Genomic DNA, 19,157 nt, shown 5'->3' on the forward strand with positions numbered 1-19,157 from the left:
CAGACTGATGAGAAGTTCATCCAGGATGTGACCCACCTGGGGAAGGAGGCTTCCTGTCTTAATTTAATTTATTTAATTAATTAATTTTTTGTAAAATCAGTTATTTCTATCTGCCAAAGCAACCTCTCTATTTCAACAAAGCGCCAGTGGCCCCACCCCTGTTATGGCTTAGATACTTACTGAGAACTTGGGCTGGATTTTTTTTAATTTAACCAAAGGACGCTTGTAAGATACTACATAATGTAAATAAAATGTTCTATAGTTTGTAAAGCCCTTCCTTTATATTAACAGTCAGGCCAATAGTATTAGAAAGAGCCCTCCATAAGGGAAATTACTATTTCAGAGTCCACAGCTACCAAGCACAGGAACCTGAATTCAAACTGAGGCCCTTTGAGGCTGACTCCAGCCTCAGGACTCCCTCTACCAGACAGACCATGATGCCATTCTCTCTACGGCAAAATGGTGTGTGACTCTACTGAAACAGCCCCACATTGAGATTCATGAGACCTAGTTTCTAGTATGTTCACATCAACAGAATACTAAAATCTATAAAGTTAAATAGATTATCTAGAATTAAAAAACCTATTCTAATACATAAACCAATGAACCCACTAATATTCTATTACATTCATGATTTCAATTTATTGTTGCTGAGTCATTTTTCAGTCATGTCCAACTCTTAGTGACCCCATTTGTGGTCTTCTTGGCCATTGTAATGGAGTGGCTTGCCATTTCTTTCTCCTTTTTTTTTTAAATAGATGAGGAAACTGAGGCAAACAGGATTAAGTGATTTGCCCATGGTCACATTGCTACTACGTGTCTGAAGTCAGATTTGAACTCAGGAAGATGAGTCTTTCTGACTCCAGGCCTGGTGCTCTATCCAGTGTACCATACAGTTTGTTTAGCCATTCCCTAATCAAGGAGCATATACGTTGTTTTTGTTACTATATTCTCCTCCCACTAGAAGAACTGCAAATAACTGATCACATCATAATAAAAACAATTATAAGCCTGATAAAATAAAATAATAGCCAAAAGTCAAGAGCCTAAATATTGATTTTAATGTAGGACTTTTCATCTCTTATCTATTAGAAAATTGCTATTCATTCAACATTTTTCAAATTTACACACACACACATATGTCATATATATGCGTTTGAGTGTATGTGTTTGTTTTTATTTCCAAATGTGTCCTCCCTAAAATTTCTAGCCAGGAAATTATCCTTAGAAAAAAACAAAGAAAAAGCAGCAAAAGTAATCAACCCATCAACATGATCTAACAGTGTAACAATGCTCAGCACTCTTAGTCCACTACCTTGGCAAGTAAGGTGAGAAGGCGCTTTTTTTCCTTCCTTTAAATAATGGATGGATATCTTTATTTTTAAAAGAAAATTCTGAGATTCCATCATACTTGGGATTGTTTCTTACCAAAAGGCAAATTCCTTGATTCCTGAGCTAATTTTCTTAGCCTCCCCAAAGAAAAGAGAAAAAAGAAATTGCTTCACATGAAGAAAATGGACAAAGCTCCATTTATACCCCAAATCAGAGCATGCCGTCAAAACCAGAAAAACAAGGAATGCTGCATTTAAAGATTTCCACCATGAAACGCTCCCTTAAGATGGGTAGGCACAAGCAGTGCTCTTAATCTGAATTTACTAATTCAATAACGCAAATCTACTCTTCTCAGAATTCTTGTGGCTTCTATTTTACTGAGGTACAAAAACGGTTTATGGAATCTAAGTGATCAGTTTATAGGAAGAAGGCATAGATACAAATATACATTCTCTAAAGGCCTCTTCCCGATCAATTATTCTGACAACCCAAAGATATTTTCATAGCCTCAATGCTATGCGTGATCAACTAAACAGTTAAATTCATATCCCAAACTCCACACCTACTACTGTTCAGACCATAGGGAATAAAATCATGTCCTTACTCCTGCTACTAGAAGAAGGCAGATTCGATATTAGATCATTCACAAGTAATACTCCAGTACCCCTTCTTTAGACCATTATATGGGCTTTCTCTTTGTGGAGCCCAATCAAAGACAGCAATAAGATGATCCAGGTGTTAAAAGCCTTCCATTCTCAGTGAGTGCCCAACATGAGATAACGTCTTTCAGGGTACCTTCCCAAATGGTATCAAAACTCATAGAAAACAGATTTTTTTTTAAAAAAAGGAGAACTACTTGAAATTGGAAAATATACTTCTTTTCCTTTTACCAGTAATAGAAAATAGATAAAAGTATATTTTAATTATCTTTCTTTTCCAAGAAGAAAACTACCACATTTCTCATCACTCTTTAAGGTACTACGATAAATAATTCAAATGTGAAACCAAGACACACAGAGTAATCATTCACTCTATTTCACCTCTATAAAACATAAGGAAATTTATTTTTAACTGAATTGATGGGAAATACCTATTAAATCTCCACCATAAATCTATTAAAAAAAAGTTATCTCCAAGGAAGCATTTTTTTCTGCTTTCAAATTTCTCCTTTTAAATGAGCTTTATTTAAATCTTTTCTACTACCTCAAACATGCCTTCCAGTTAATATTTACCAAGATATAATACAGTACCTGTAACATCTCTCAAAATTCCCCTGCCAGCATAGTAGGTGATACTTTGCATAGAACAGACAAACTGCTGGGGTAAGGTCAGATTACCAGAGTGTACCTCAATTGCTTTCCAGTTGAAGTGGTTACCTTAGGCATAAGTCTGACAAATGCTAACAATTAGATGGGACCTCTGGCTCTAAGTTAGCTGACGGTAGACTTGAGAAATGAAAGAGTGGGAGGGAGGGTGGGAAGGCAGAGGAAAGAAGAGAGCGACACAGAGAGACTGTTAAAGATGTTCACTAGTGAAGGGTTACTTTAAAGAATTATGCAAAAACAACTAAATGAATCAGGAGGAACAAATAATCAAGAATCTTGAGGGAAATATTGGGGAAAAAGTGGGAAAGAGAAAAACAACTTTTCACAACTATGAAAGATTCAGTGACTCTAGAAGTCTGGTGATGAACTGTGCTTACCACCCCATGGCAGGCAATGAGGTGGTAATAGACTAGAGGTGAAAATAAAGGCAGTCAGAGAGCACAATGACAAGTCCATCAGATAGGCAGCCAGTCTAATTCTGCCTCAGACACGTACTAGCTGCGTGACCCCTTGGCAAGTCAACAGATCTCTTTCAGGTGCCGTTTCCTCATCTTTAAAATGGTGATCATGTTATTCCCTATGTTCCAGAGTTGTTGTGAGGCTCAAAGGAGATTTAGTTGATAACTATTATTGTGATATACATTTTCGGAAATGGACAATGGATGGCTTTATTATATTCAGTTATACTTATTAGCTACAAAATAGGGCTTTGTGTGAGTGTGTGCGCGTGCATGTGTGTATGTATGTGTGTGTCTGTGTGTGTGTGATTTCTAAGAGGGAATGGGGGTAGTCATAGTGATGAAAAAATAATAATTAAAAAAAATCCAACCTGAATAACCTATTTTTTAAATAGAAGAGAGCAGAAGTTCAAAAGAGGCCAGATACAAACAGAACCATGGAGTTGCTGGATAACAAATCCCCCGAAGTGGTCACATAAATCTGAATTCACCCTATACAAAGTTATAATTATCTAAAATATGGTAAGTGGTTCTAGCTTAACGGAAATATTCAGCCCAAATTTGAATAATGACCACTTCATTATTTGCATTAATCAGGGCCTAAACTTAGGTTAGATGAAATACAGATTCACAGTTTCAAAGAAAGTCCATCTGATGTCCTCATACAGAAAAATGCTCAAGTTTTGGTGTTTGTTAATAAGAAAAAAAAAAAGAATTTAAAAATTGACAGAGCAGAATGAAACACTTATAAAAAGGAAAGGTCCTGATGGGGAAGAGCTTATTAATAACCAAAGTAGGTCGGACGTAACTGAAAGAATTCAAACAAGGCAGTGGAAGCCGTAAAAAGCATCAGGAGACCCTTACAATCGCCATCACTGATGAACGGCTAGAGAGGAGAACCAGCTGTTGTTGACAAATGGCTGGAATGAAGGGCAATGACTGGAAGGGGAGCCAAGAGTGTTACTCAGAGGGGGCCAACGACAACAGCAACTCTGTACTTCAGGAGGTGGGACTGTCCTCTCCCACACGGATTACCCCAGTCCCTTCACAGGCATCTTGGCCACATGTTTCCTTTCCTGTAAATGCTAAAAATAATTCCTAAAAAGGTTTTCTCAACCTACAGTTGTGTAAAATGCTCGGTTTATGGGGGGATTATTATGGTATCACTTCGTTTTCATTAGTATTTAACCAAAAATGTCTTTGTTAGTGAGAGGAATATGTCAAAAGGCTGACCGATAAGACGTAAAACACATCAATGCAGTTGTATGAGTACAGTTTGAGGAAGACTCTGACCCATAAAATACTTCTGTAATTAACTAGAGACCTAGAGTGAACCCTACCCTCTGCCACATATCCCCTTCACCACCATATCTATAATATTTTCGTCTTGCTATTGCTATTGTTTTTAACGTCAATTTAATGCTTAGCTTTTTAATTAATACTAATAGTTGGATAATTCCAACTATTCCTCAAAACACAGAGTATAGAAATTCAATTAAACCTATACAGTTAATTCTTTACACCATCTTTTAAATTAGAGGAGATTGCATTTGAAATTATGTCTTTATGATGGGAGAAAATATCATGGACGAATGAGTTAAGATGAGCATCAAGAGATTATTTAGAGCAATCTTTTGGCCTGCAGGCAAGATGCCCCAGAAATATAAGACAGACGTTTAAGGATCCTTTCTAGACTTCTGATGAAAGAGATCAGAATCTCCATGATGAAATTTTTACAATTTTTTACAACAAAAATGTTTACAAAAGTTTTACAAATTTTTACAAGGTCCCAAAGTCTTTACTTTAGGGAAGTTTTGATTTATTCCTACTTGAGCCACCTTTCTGGCCCTACAGTGAGTAAAGATAGATTGTATTACAGATTTTAGCTGAGGAACAAATCATTTGATACAGATTTTTTTCATTGGAACTACCGAATGATTGGTGCTTGGTTAATTTCCACAGAATAAGGGAACTATAAATTCTCTTCTATTTGATTCAGACTCTGGTTTTCTACTAACAACATGCAAAGCACTATGTTAGGCACTTGGTATGAAAAATGAACTAATGCACAGTCCCTTTCCTCTGACTGAGAAATTATGACCCAATATGTGTATCTTGTCTACCAAGCATGTACACATAAAATATACACATTAATAACTATGGAATGGGAAGAATGGATTAAGTATTAGTGTTGAAGAAAGGTTATTATGGCAGAGGGCTATGAAAAAATCCAAGCTGGCCAAGGTCACAGTCTCCTGGGAAGATGACAGATGGCTTCGTGATAACAACTAACACTTATATGTAGTGACGTGAAGTGATTTATTTGTATTTCCTCCTCTGAATTTCAAAAAACCCTCAAAATAAGAGGGAGATACTGTTGCGGTGGTTGTTGAGTCATTTCAGTCATGTCCAACTGTTTGTGATCCCATTTGGGGTTTTCTTGGCAAAGATACTGAAGCAATTTGCCATTTCCTTCTCCAGCTCAACTGAGGAATCTCAAGCAAACAGGGTTAAGTGACTTGCCCAGGATCACACAACCAGTAAGTGTCTGGAGCCACATTTGAACTCAGATCTTCTTGACTCCAGCGTTCTACTGACTGTGTCACCTAGCTGCCCACAAGGAGATACTACAGATATTATCGTCCCTATTTTTCTGAGTTGCAAACTCAGGTCAGTTGCCCGTGACCGCAGAGCTCCTGTGTCAGAGGCTTTTAGGACTTCAAGAACCAATGACACACAATCACATAAGCTGGTTGAAGGCAGACTCAGATTTCTTAACTCAGACTAGCACTCTGACCACTGAGGCTCCTCATGATTCTTCCCTGGAAATACTACATCACTGAAAAACTGGCAGGTTTTTAGGTATCATTTATCAGGTACCAGCTACTGTTTTCTTCAATAACTAAATTCCTAGGCTAGCAGCAACCCCAAATGAGGTGACCTTTCCCCAAAGGATAAAGGCAGTGACTGGTTTCAGTATTCTAATCAATTTTACTGGCCATAGAAGCAAGTAAGTTCAATAGTCAAATTGAAGATAATTCTTTTCTCTGAGTCTGAAAAAATATTCTGTTTATTAGAAAGTATTTGGTGCCCTAGACGCAGTGGAAAGACTCTGTTTCTTTCTTTGGCTCGGTAGAGTTATTTTCAGAAGCAGACTTGGAACTGAAATCCTGTAGCCATGCAAGATTCAATTCTAACTAGAAACGAGACACTGATCAAGCCAGATCCTCCCTCCCTCCCAAAATAGTGACAATGCACAGTTCATTGTATTGTAGAGCCTCTTTAGTAAGAGTATTCTCAAATAAGACAGGGTATTTTTTTTTAAACTGAGATAATGTTTTTTGAGAATTCCATAGTTACAAGTTGTTGATTTGTGATTGTCAGAAAGACTAAATTAACCAAATCTTAGTGTAGATGACATATGCACAGCCCTGTTTGCTGTTCTTTTTCTCAATTAACTATATTCAAACATTAGAGTAAGAATTTGGAAAGGTTCTCCCACCAATCAAAGTCTCAATAAAGGAAGTCTATAATATGGAAATATGTTTTACATGGTTGCCCATATATAACCTGTATCAAATTGCTTTCCATTTTAGGAAGGGGGGGAGGGAGAAAAACCGGGAACTCAACATTTTAGAAAAAACAAATGTTAAAAATTGTCTTTATGTGTAATTGGAAAAAATAAAATTACTATTAAAAATAAAATAGAATAAAGAAAAAATGTACAAAGTCTAACTGATTACTTAAAGGATCTCAGCTCTCTTTAGAGACCTCAACTTCATTTTGGCAAATTAAACTTGTTGAAGTTATAATGATTTTCTTTCAAGTGTTGTCTTTCATCTGGATATCTTGAAGCACTTTATAAACATTAATTAGAGCTTGCAATTACTCTTTAAGGTACACTTAATCTCATTTTATTTACTAAGACTCAGATTTCCCAAGGGTTGTCTAATCAGATGGATACTTGAAAATAAAGTTCTATCTTAGATTCAGAGCTAGAAAGTACTGATCTGTGTGGAAGCATCAGCCCATAGGATCGTGGATTCAGAGCTAGAAAGTACCCAAAAGAGCATCCTCTCTAACCCTTTCATTTTATAGGTGTGGAAAATAAGGCTCAGGATTAGGGCCAGGAAGCTAGCCCTGGTCCTTCTAACTCTAAATCCAGGAAGACATGCTTGCTACCAGTACAGTTTATTTCTCTGGCAGGTCCACATTGGGGGAAACTTTGCAGATCCTAGGGGAGCAGCGCAAATTGCATCTTTGTCAAAAATATCTTAATCCAGAGCCGAAAACCCAAATCGCACAACGGTGTCTTGCGTGTGATACTTAGTGGTATTATTGGTGGGAAAGCAAGGGGGCTGCTGCTTTGCAGGGTGGTTTTTGTGTGCCTGTGTATTTGTGCAAAATGTATTCCTCTAGAGAATAACCACAAAACTGAGTCATTATGTAACTAAAGATATGGACTTAATATGGTCTGAATTCTTTCTTATCTCAAGTGACTCCAAAAGGCATGACAATAAATAGCAGTTGCCTAATATTAACAGACTATCCTAAGGGTTTTTACAGAAGCATGTTCAACATATACACAGACACAAATTTAGAAAGAATCCATTTCTAATACAAAGCCACTCGTTTACTCCAGTGGCGGTGGAGGTACAGGGGGAGGGTTACTCCAACTCTTTTCTGCTTTTAACATTGGGAAATAACTCTCTCAAATCAGTTAGGTTTTACTATGTTAAGAAATAGCATTGTTTTCTTCAAATTATCCCATCTTCCTATCTCATCCCCTTTTAAAAATTAGTAAATATTTAATTCCTATTAATCTACTAATAAGCATTTAATAAATATGGAATGTCCTAAAATGATAGTGGCTTACTGCGTGTATGACCTTGGATAAGTCACATAGTCCCTGGCCCTTTGTTTCTTCATTTATAAACTAAGTGGTTTGGTCTAGAAGGCCTCCAAGGGCCCTTCTGGTACTAGATCTAGATCCTATCCCTATCCCCCTATTCTCACCCCTACTTTGACTCCAGCCCCCCCAAATTAAGCTCCTTGCAAACAGAAAGAAATAAGTACATGCTGTGTTCATGGTTAAATTCTATTCCCCCAAACTAGAGAAAAACTCTTTACACAATAAGCACAGTGATGATAGAAAAGGCTTTCTTTCCTAATGTGATTGGGCCTTCTGATATGCTATAATGTGGGGAAACTGTTCTGCTTATAAAAGAGCTCATGAAACACTGTTTCAGGGTAATGACATTAGCAGCCAGGCCCCAAACCAAAGGTAAAAGACTTAACATCCCTCACAAGCACTCCTAATGCTGAGCTAATGTCATTATGTGCTCCAGGGTAATGGATCACACAGTATTTGAACGCAGTATCATCACTTTCAGTTAAATAATCATCTAAAAGAGCCAAGGCCACAAACTGGAAGAAACGGGCTTTATTTATCTTCAAACTGAAAAAAAAAATACTGTCAGAAGAGTTTAAATACAAGAAGAATCATCCGGACAAAGTGCCTCTGTAAAAGGCTTGTAGAATTCAAATGGCTTTTTCAATGATGACCTCTCAACTCCCTCCCTCCCTTCCCCCCACCCATTCACCCGCCAAACCCCTCCTTTCTCCAGGAAATAAAAGCAGAAGTGGGACAAACAGTCCAGTGGACGCTCAAAGCCTTAGTGTGGCTTGTGCACATTTGGTTTTAAAGGTAATCTCAGAGACTAAGAAGTCATCTCATTCTCTCTAGAACACCCATGATTAGACCAATGAAAACATCTGTATCCTGAACAAGCTTTGTCATCTTTAAAAAAAAAAAAGGAAGGAAGAAATAAAGAGCAAAAGAACAGATGCTTCTCTCCAAGCAGGATTAACATCCAGTGACTGAATAAATTCAGATCCTTCTGAGCCCTCTTCCAGAGTGAGTAACTTTCTATTGAGAAGTATATTGCAATATATATGTTGCCAAAAATAAAACATGTGTTTTAGAATAGCTTTTATGATGTAAACATATAAATATATAATATATATTCAAGTATATCTATATGCTATTATTGTATGTACTGCTACTCTATAAGGTACCTGATAAACAGTGATGTAAACATGCAGACACAAAGAAGTGAATTATAATACAAGTTTGTATTGTGTTTCTTTCTGTGGTTTTGGAGGAAATCTTCAAGAGTCTTCTTTTAAAAGGTTAAGAGCTTATTTTAACATCAGAAAAATGGCTGAGATTGATACATCAAAATAATAAAGGAAGTTGGTAATATTTTGAATGCATTTTTAAAAATATAAAGTCTATTTACTTCTGATTGGAATCATTATTAAGTAAGTTGAATTGTTCAAAGCTCTGCCATCAGGGTCACATACAGATGTCAATGATATCTCCAAGACAAGGAAGCATAGAGTGAGCTGTACTCTATCTTTTTCAGTAAGGAATTGATCTTTGTATTTCCAAGCTCTGAGAACAATCCCTGTTTAGAATTGTTATGTGACTATCATAACTGGATTAATTTTAGAAATCTAAACTAGGCTTGAAATCACATAAGAATGATTTAGAATTCTCTATTACGACAATTAAAAAAAAAAACAGACTTCTCCGTGTTGCAAAATGTCAAGCTCTTGTAGAGGACAAAGATAAAATCTTACCATTACAAGATTAGGAAACACTTCAACTTACGACTTCCCAATATGTCACTATCTGATAAATAGATAGATGCTTCAAGGCTATCAGCACCAGGCCCAGTGGATAGAGGCTGACCTCTGGTTCAAGTTTTAGCTCTGGCCATACCAGCTGACTGACCTCGATGCCCTCAGTAACCTAGACCAACAGCTTTCAAAAATGCGGTCCAAAGACCTACAGAGGGTTTCTGAAACCCTTTCAAGGAGTCCATGAGGTTGAAAGTCATTCTTGCAATAATACTAAGATGTTATATGCCTTTTAAAATACTTCTCTCTTTTCCAACTACATAACCGTGTGAGGCAGGATTTTCTTCAACCAAAACAATATCTCAAAGAACTGATTGAATGCAGAAGGAGATGTAGGAATCAAGCTATCTTAAGATCTACAAAATCCTTCTCACTAATTTTTTTGCTTTGGAAAGTAGTTTGCTTTTTTTATTTAAAGAAAAATCTCTTATTTGGGTTAAGATATGGTGTGTTTATTACTCTTGTTATATTTAAGAGAACCAAAAAATGTTTTTCAAATTAATAGTCTTAATCTCTAATACAGTAAATTCAGATGGATATAAACCATATAAACAAAAGCTCTTTGAGGTCCTCAGTGATACTCAAGACTGTAAAGGAGTCCTGAGAATAAGAACATTTGAAGACTATTGCTCAAGACAACTAATTTGCAGATGATGCTGACCTGCATTGGTGGATGTAGTTTCCTCCTCAGGGAGTTAACTATACCAATAAAATTACAGGCTCAACCCCCATGACTTAAAAGTTGCATGATTTCCTCAACGTGTAGCTTGTAAGTTCCCTCCATGACTTTGGAGAAGGTCTTTGAGAGTTGTGGTCTAAAAGTTCATCTTCTTTTGAACATACTGGTGAGGAGTTTCTTTTTGACCTTGGATACATACTGGTACTCACTGACACACTGATTAACAATGGCCCAGCCTCATTAGACATGCTAGAGGTTATGCCACATTCCCACTGCCTTTGAAACGTAGGGGTCACCTTCATCATTAGGAATCATGGGAATAGCACATAAATGAAGGAGTAACACATGGTGGAGGAAGTTTATCAATAAACATAAAGCTATTTAAAAAGGTGAGCTTGATTTGTTTTTTATGCAAAAGAAGAAATTCATTTGTATTTCAATTCTAGGGTACCGGATTACACATACAAATGATTCTTTTCTTTTTTTCCTTTTAAAGTTTTCTATAGCAGACATGTTAAGAGAAAGCAGGGCAGAGTGAAGAGAAGTATAGCAGGCTTCAGACAATCAGGTTGACCTGGGTTCAAATTCTGCTCCTGACACATACTAGTTGGGACAATCTGGGGCACTTAACCTGCTGGTGCCCCAGGTAACTATAAATCACTGAGCAGTTGGTAATCTGCAGTGGCAGGGGGTCATTTCTCAACATTAACCTCTTGAAGAGGTTCTCAAACTTATTTGCCCTACTGCCCCCTTTTCAAAAAAAAATACTCAGTGCCCCACTGGAAATCTTACAAACTAAGAAAGAGGTCTCAGATTAAGTGTACAATTGCAGCCGAGGCTACTACTGCCCCTTGGATCATTACAATGCCCCCCAGGGGGCAGTATTGACTACTTTGGGTGAGAGGGATGAAATCACAGGTCCAGAGGAAAACAAATGACAGACAACTCAGAAAACCATATGTGGAAAGCATTTTGCTCCATGATGAATGAGGTAAACAAAGAATTCTCCAGAATATTCATGAGTTTCCAAATTAAAAATGTTCCATTCTTTCATTATTTCATCATTTACCTGTTTTCGAATTAAAAATTGATTAATGGTATGTATTAAAGAAAAAGTGCCTCAAAAAAACCTCAGGATTTGAGAGGAAAAAAAATTAAAATGATCCCAGTTCAAAGAACTTTCCTCTAAAGCAGAGTTCTGCACCCTGTGATCATCATTAGATAGGAAATGACTCTCCTTGTAAAAGTCTTTCTCTCAAACTGCCACATTGTATATAAAAAAAATCAACAATTGGGAGAGAGAGAAAAATATGGGACTGAAAATCTTATAAAAGTGAATGCTGAAAACCATCTTTACATGTAATTGGGAAAAATTAAATACTATTAGTAAAAAAAAAGAAATTGAAGTAACGAAATACAAAAAAACCATATGGCTTCCTCTATAAATTCTCAGGAATATAATCCGAGGCAATAAATAAAGTCTGATCTGCCAATAAAAAAATTAAAATAAATCAACGATTCAGTCACCATGAATTTAACTTCTCACTTCTCAATAATATGTAATGACAAGGAAAAGACAAGATAGTCCACTTCTAAAAATAGATAACTTTTAAACTTAAACTCAAAATATTTCTGCTAAAGGGGAGAGTTAAAACCTACAGGTCTAAGCAAAATCACACTCACGAGGTTTTAATATAATAGGTATTTATGTAAAAATAATATATTATACATTAGTATAAATTTATATACTGCATCATATTTGTATAGATTATTTATATATTATATTGCATATAATGTAATTTAAATATATATATTTATGAATACAATATATATATATTATAATATATATAATATATTGTATATATAATACAATATATAATATATTATAAATATATTATATAAATATTTATAAATGTAAATATACAACCTATCTCATCTATTTATATATGTAAACATGTAATATAGGTTTACAATCCATGCAAATATATAACATATTTATATAAGATCTATTTAATATGTATGAATATATATTTTTTTATTTTTTTTCTTTCCAAAGATAAGTATCGGGAAATGAGTGACCTCTACAACTTCACCAATGGAACTGGAAATTACAGTCTCTGTACCAGAGATTACAAAATCACCCAAGTTCTTTTCCCCCTGCTCTACACGGTCTTGTTTGTTGTTGGGATCATCATGAACAGTCTGGCAATGGGAATTTTCTTCCAAATCCCCAGCAAATCTAACTTCATCATCTTCCTCAAGAACACCGTCATTTCTGACCTTCTCATGATACTGACTTTCCCCTTCAAAATACTCAGCGATGCAAAGCTGGGAGCAGGACCGCTGAGGGCATTTGTGTGCCAGGTCACCTCAGTCATATTCTACTTCACGATGTACATTAGCATCTCCTTCCTTGGCTTGATCACCATTGACCGTTACCAGAAAACCACCAGGCCATTTAAAACATCCAACCTCAACAACCTGCTTGGGGCCAAGATTCTTTCCGCTGTAATTTGGATATTCATGTTCCTCCTGTCCTTGCCAAACATGATCTTAACGAATAAGAAACCAGGGCACTCAAACGTGAAAAAATGTGCTTTTCTCAAGTCAGAGTTTGGCCTGGTGTGGCATGAAATTGTCAACTACATCTGCCAAGTCATTTTCTGGATCAACTTGCTCATTATAATCGTATGCTACACACTGATCACGAAAGAGCTCTATCGATCCTATGTAAGAACGAGGGGGGTGGGCAAAGCACCTAAGAAAAAGGTAAACATCAAAGTGTTTATTGTCATTGCAGTGTTTTTCATTTGTTTTGTGCCTTTTCATTTTGCCAGAATTCCCTACACCCTAAGCCAAACGAGAGATGTTTTTGATTGCACTGCTGAGAATACCTTATTTTATGTGAAAGAGAGTACCCTGTGGTTGACTTCCTTGAATGCATGCTTAGATCCATTCATATATTTTTACCTCTGCAAATCCTTTAGGAATTCCTTGATGGGCATGTTGAGACACAGAAATGCTCCTACCATGTTCTCACCCCAGGAAATCAGAAACAAAGGGCAGGACAACAGCAGCCCATCAGAAGATATCCCATTATAGAATAAAGAGGCATTGAGAAAACTTTGTTGAAGAAAAGCACTATAGAAATAAAAGTATTATTGCTTACTGAGAAGTAGGTGAGTTGATGGCCAAATCCGCCAAAACAAAGAATTTTTTAGAAAAGCCAACAAAATACTTTATTAACCTTCAGTTAGGACTTTTCAGTATTCTAAGCTATTGTTAATATGTAGGGAAGTAACCTAACGGAAAGGCATGTAACAAACTACCGTATAATAGCGTCATAGTGCATCACAGAAAGAAACAGATGTTTTTCCAAGATTATATAGTGAATTAAGTACTATACACTATCTACTTTGATTTTTTTATTGATAAGGTTCCCTTATTAACGGAAAAAGAATGGTTCACCTTCTGAACAATAATTATTACTTAACAAAACTTCCATATGCTAAGATATTAACTCCTAACTCAGTAACTGACCTAAATATTTAAGTAGTTTTGTTGTCATAAAGGGGAAAAAAAGGTCATAGTACATATCCTGATAGTGAACTATGAACATTAACTTGACTGGTGTAACACAAATGAAAATGAATTTTATCTTTAAATCAGCATTAAGTAAATAAACTTCTCAATTTCTAAAGAATGTGTCCTTCACTTAATGGGAGCAGAGACATTAGAGAAGGAAAACAGGTGTTTCTAGTAGATTGACATTCAGTCATTAAAGCAATTCAGGAAAGTACAAAGTGTTCTGAAACTGGAAATAGACTTTAGCTTATAATTCTGACTGTATTTATGGGATAAAACACTGTTAATGATGCTTAGGAAAATTGGCTCATTTCCAAAAAATGTTTGATTCCATGGCTATTTCTCTGTCTAATATTTCTTCAGCTTCTCTGCTGAAGCACCACCTGGCCATCATAAAGAATGTAACTGTCTTATGGTAATTGTCATCATCATTAGCTCCTTATTTACATACTATTATGCAAAGTAACTCAAAGGTAAAGCCGGCTTAACGGAAAATGATAAAACAGCAGTTAAAATTACACATGAATCTGTTCTACAATTTTTTCCTAATTGTAAAAACATTGCATCTAAATACGTGTGTATACAAAAATGTTCCTCTCTAAGACCTCATCAAGGCATGGGGGTGATGTCGAAGAACCAAAGGCTAACCCAATGTGGTTTGCCTCTGGCAGGTTTCACAACAAGATGGAAAGGCTTTTTTTAAGGGCCTGGTACCTACTGTCTGTGCTGAAAGAACCAACCCAGCTGAGCTCAGAGAAGATCAAAAATTGGGATGTGGTTTTTTTAAGGACAGTAACTGATGAAGAGAAATGGAAGGTCTCCTAGGGGGAGACTGCAGAGGTGGAGGGGACGCCTATACTGCTGAAACCTCAGATTTCTGAATGTGTCTCTACATCTGCCTCACCAGTTGTTTTACCATAACATCCAATCCTTAAGGATATATTAGCAAGGCAGAATTTATGATTTCAAAGAGAATCTCATATGTGCCTAAAAGGCCCGGAACCGCAGGATATAAGGAATTCTCTAGGCAGAAGGCAGGAGAACTAAAGCATGTATTTACACTCCACAATAACAAGCCCACAAACCAGCGTCCCCATTTTCATATTTTCATCAAAAGCTTCCAGGCCCAATAAGTCCGCCTCACAAGGGTAACCAGGAGGCCACAGAGAAGTGGGATGGTATAAGGCAAAATCGTATACATGCTTCCCCTCTATGGTAAGAAGATTACCCACTAGCCTCTAGTCAGCTCTGCTACCGGCAGCTCAGCTTCGGCTGTAGGCCTCTCTGGCTCCAACCGGAAAAGGAAAGGAGGATCTTCAAGCTGTCCTCTCCCCTCTTATAGAGTTTTTGACATCATCAAGCGCCGCCTGAACGACCAGGGCCGATTGGTTCTTGACTTGGCCCCTCCCCCTAGCGTAGACCACGTTAACACACCTCCCCTCAGCCAGCCCCACGACTCATCACACAGGAAGCTCTCCGATCCCTGGCATGGTCGCTGGGCCTCTTGCCCCGGAAGAGCAAGCCCCAGCGTCCAGGGAAGCTCAACGAGGCAAGCTGAGTCATTCAAAGAAAACAAAGTCCATTCTGGCTACAAAGGACTATTCGAAATTATAAATAGGAATGGGTAACAATTCGTAGGACTTTTGAAAATGATGTCAAATAATTCAACTTAATAAGCATTTGCCTATTAAGTACCATAAGTGAAAAACAAATCAGTTCACTAGACTAATACGACAGTGGGTTATCTCATCTGACTTCGTACATTTTCAAAAGATGGAAAAATATGAACTGTTGAGCTTTTGCCTAAGCACCAATATGGTGCCGCTTAGGCCAGGGGTGGGGAACCTGTGGCCTTGAGGCCACACGTGGCCCTCCAGGTCCTCAAGTATGGCCCTTTGACTAAATCCAAACCTCACAGAACAAATCCCCTTCATAAAAAGATTTATTCTGTAAAACTTGAACTCAGTCAAAGGGCAGCACTTGAAGACCTAGAGGGCCATATATGGCCTCAAAGTCACACGTTCCCCACCCCTGGCTTAGATGCCATTTTACTACAAAATATTTATGTCCCCTTTTATACTTCACAGATGCCCATGAGATTTCAATTCTGAAATCTAAATTTCAATTTAATATGAATAATAGTCTGGGGGAAAACGGCCTAATATTTTAATTCTTAGTGAAATCAAATCATTTCATTTAGTAAATCAAAATGTACCATGAAGAAACCATTTTCAATGATCTTTCTTTTGAAAGAAAAAAAAAACTTTAATTAAAGGTAAAGGAATACAGGTCTGTGGAGTTTTCTAGATAGTTGTTACAATTGATAATTACTGATATCAATAATTAAACTGAGAATATTGTTTCACTGAGTTAAAGGAGGGAAGGGGAAGATGCAGTGGAAAATCTAGTTGATTTCAGAATAAAAGATATTAACAAAAATACATGTTTATTAAAAATGGTTATAAGGGAATTCAGAGGATTACCTTATTTTTTATTTAAGAACTGAAAAATATCTTATTTATAAGCCAGGTATGTAACATGACTGATTTACATTGAACTGTTAACTACTTCTCCCTGATCTCTTTTTTTCGAAAACAATAACATTTATGAGTGATGCTCTCAGAGTTCCAAAGGTGAAACTCATGGCTGATGATGAATCAAGCCAAATCTTCAAATGAGGCCTATGAGAGAATGAGCAAGAAGGACTGGGCTTCCTATCTTCCAAAACAAATATTAAGGCTGTGTCCTTCTTTTAGGTTCATAGCATCATGAACCTATATATTTAAAGATAAATATAAACAAAAATTTATAATTTAAATCCATGGGAAAATCTGACTCGATAAAGTCAAAGATATCCTTGAACCTCCCAAGGTGAACACTTTAATGGGTACAATGGCCCAGCAGGTGTGAGCTCCTTAGAAGCCTATCCTGGTGCCACCAGAAGACCTGACAGTGGTTTGTTTAACTGACAGCTGAGCCAGGCTCAAGTAGAAGCAGATCTCTGTGGGCCACACATTGACTTGGAAAAACACAAATTAACACCATCCCTGTTGTATTATTTAATTATTCTGCTAAACATTTCCCAATTACATTTTAATCTGATTGGCAGGCATTCTAGGATTCTGTGGACCATACGGGCTTGTGAGTTTGACATCTCTGGTTAGCAGTTTCATTTTGAATGTCTAAATAAAGATTTCTGTTTATTGGTTTTAAAGATTAACGCTGCTCCCCCTTAAAAAAATATGGGGAAGCAACTCTGATCGTGACTTCAAGCTACTATTTTTGCTGACCTTGAACTAGACTGAAGAGGTTCTAACGTGGGGTCTACAGATTCCCTCCAACACCCCCCACCCCAAAACCCCCAGCAGTCCATGGGCAGATTTCAAGGGATCTCTGAACTTGGATGGGGAAGAAACAAAAACCAAAACTGGCCTCCTTGCTTTCTTTCACATTCAGCATTAGGGAGTAGCACCCTTTTCTTTGGTAATTCCCCACTTCTGTTCAAGCCCAGCATCCTCATAGTCACCCAGACTCATAACCTCAGAGCCCTGTTTGATTCTTCTTCCTGCCTCCCCACTCCACCAGCCTCCCACTGCAAAGACTTCTACATCCATTCCTCATCTCCATTCAGTCACCACCCTCCTTCAGGCACTGTTTTCTTTACAATTACAAGCTTCCAATCTCACCTCTCTCCAACCCACCCTCTATGTAGTTGTCAAAATCATTTCTAAAGGCACTTGTCAGACCATGTGCCCTCTCAGACCTTTAGTGGACACTCACTGGCTCAAGGCTATTTCTTAGCAAGGCCTTCAAAACCACAGTCTGACCCTAATGAACTTTTCTGCCCTATTTCATGTGACTGTCATTCACATCTATGTTCTGGTGCATCTGGGTTACTAGCTGCTCTGTGAACTTAAGCCTCCATCTTGCATATCTGTGCATTCCCACCAACTATTCCCTATTGCTTAAATGCATTCCCCTCTTCATCTCAATCTCTCAGAATCCTTGCCTTCCATCTTTCAAGGTTCAAGTCAGGCCTCCTACAAGAAGTCTTTCCCTGTTACCCCAGCTGGTAGTACTCTCTCCCTCTACAAATGCCCTTAAACTGAACTATTTGTTCTGTTGTCATAACCTAATCTTCCTTGCCCCTCCCCCCAGATGTTAGTTTCTTGAAAGCAGAAATTGTTTTGACTTTTATCTTTTGTGATTTACCTAGTGCCTTGCACACAGTAGGTGCTAAATGAATGCGCACTGAATTGAGTCAACGACTTAGGCTCATATAAGTTCTGTTTGCATTTCCTTCATCTCTAATGAACTACTAGGGTTAGGCCCAGTAAACTGTTTGCAAGTGGAGAGAAGATGTACTGGTGTCTAGAAATTTCCAGTATGAATCATCAAAATGTGGAAAACTGTGAGTTGACTATATTCCCATATACACATAAAACGATGGATCAAAAAGCATCTATTAAGCACAAGAGGCACTGTAGTACAATCTCTGCCCTCAAGGAGCTACATTTTTTAAAAAATTAAAATATATAATTAATTCAACCTATAATTTTCAAAGTTCTACTCATCTGTGATTCTTTCTGGCTGTCTATTTTCTTCTGCACATTCTTTAAGAAAGATGCTTCAATGACTCTCTACTTCACTATTCAGTTCCTATCTACACTCTATCTCTCATTTGCTCCTCCCCCTCTAAAAAGGGGGGGGGAGAAAAAAACCCCTTTTTTATATACATGTGTGCATATGTATGTATGTATGTATACAGATACAGACATACATGCATATACATATGGAGTCAAACTAAACAAATTCCTGTATTGGCCATGTTTAAAATAAACATGTCATATTCTGCATCTTGAGATACTGAATGGTGGTAAGTAGCATTTATGTCCTGTGGAATCCTAACTGGTCATTATATGCATCAGTTTTTAAGGACCCCTGCCAGAAAGATACTAGGTCATTATTAACTGGGTTATAATAAAAGCAAAGAGTCCAATTTACTGCCCAACTGGCTTAGAAATACTTTGAGTATGCCTTCACTTTAAAAGTTATCCCCCAAAACTATTGTAG

General features: G+C 37.2%; 1 protein-coding gene across 3 annotated transcripts in view; it reads left to right on the top strand.

Moving 5' to 3' along the window:
- Positions 1 to 14,199, top strand: part of P2RY12 (purinergic receptor P2Y12) — a 58,133-nt gene extending 43,934 nt beyond the window's left edge. For 2 of the 3 annotated variants that reach the window (XM_036753245.1, XM_036753246.1), the window contains exons 2-3: positions 8,862 to 9,032; positions 12,556 to 14,199. In XM_036753245.1, coding sequence (XP_036609140.1) covers positions 12,570 to 13,601 — 1,032 coding nt within the window. In that variant the 5' untranslated portion in view covers positions 8,862 to 9,032; positions 12,556 to 12,569 and the 3' untranslated portion in view covers positions 13,602 to 14,199. Of the gene's footprint in view, positions 1 to 8,753; positions 9,033 to 12,555 lie in introns of those variants that run through there. The other variant, XM_036753243.1, reaches the window with a different exon arrangement.
- Positions 14,200 to 19,157: the final 4,958 nt, after the last annotated feature.

The sequence above is a fragment of the Trichosurus vulpecula genome, chromosome 4 (assembly GCF_011100635.1).
Source record: "Trichosurus vulpecula isolate mTriVul1 chromosome 4, mTriVul1.pri, whole genome shotgun sequence".
Taxonomy (NCBI): domain Eukaryota; kingdom Metazoa; phylum Chordata; class Mammalia; order Diprotodontia; family Phalangeridae; genus Trichosurus; species Trichosurus vulpecula.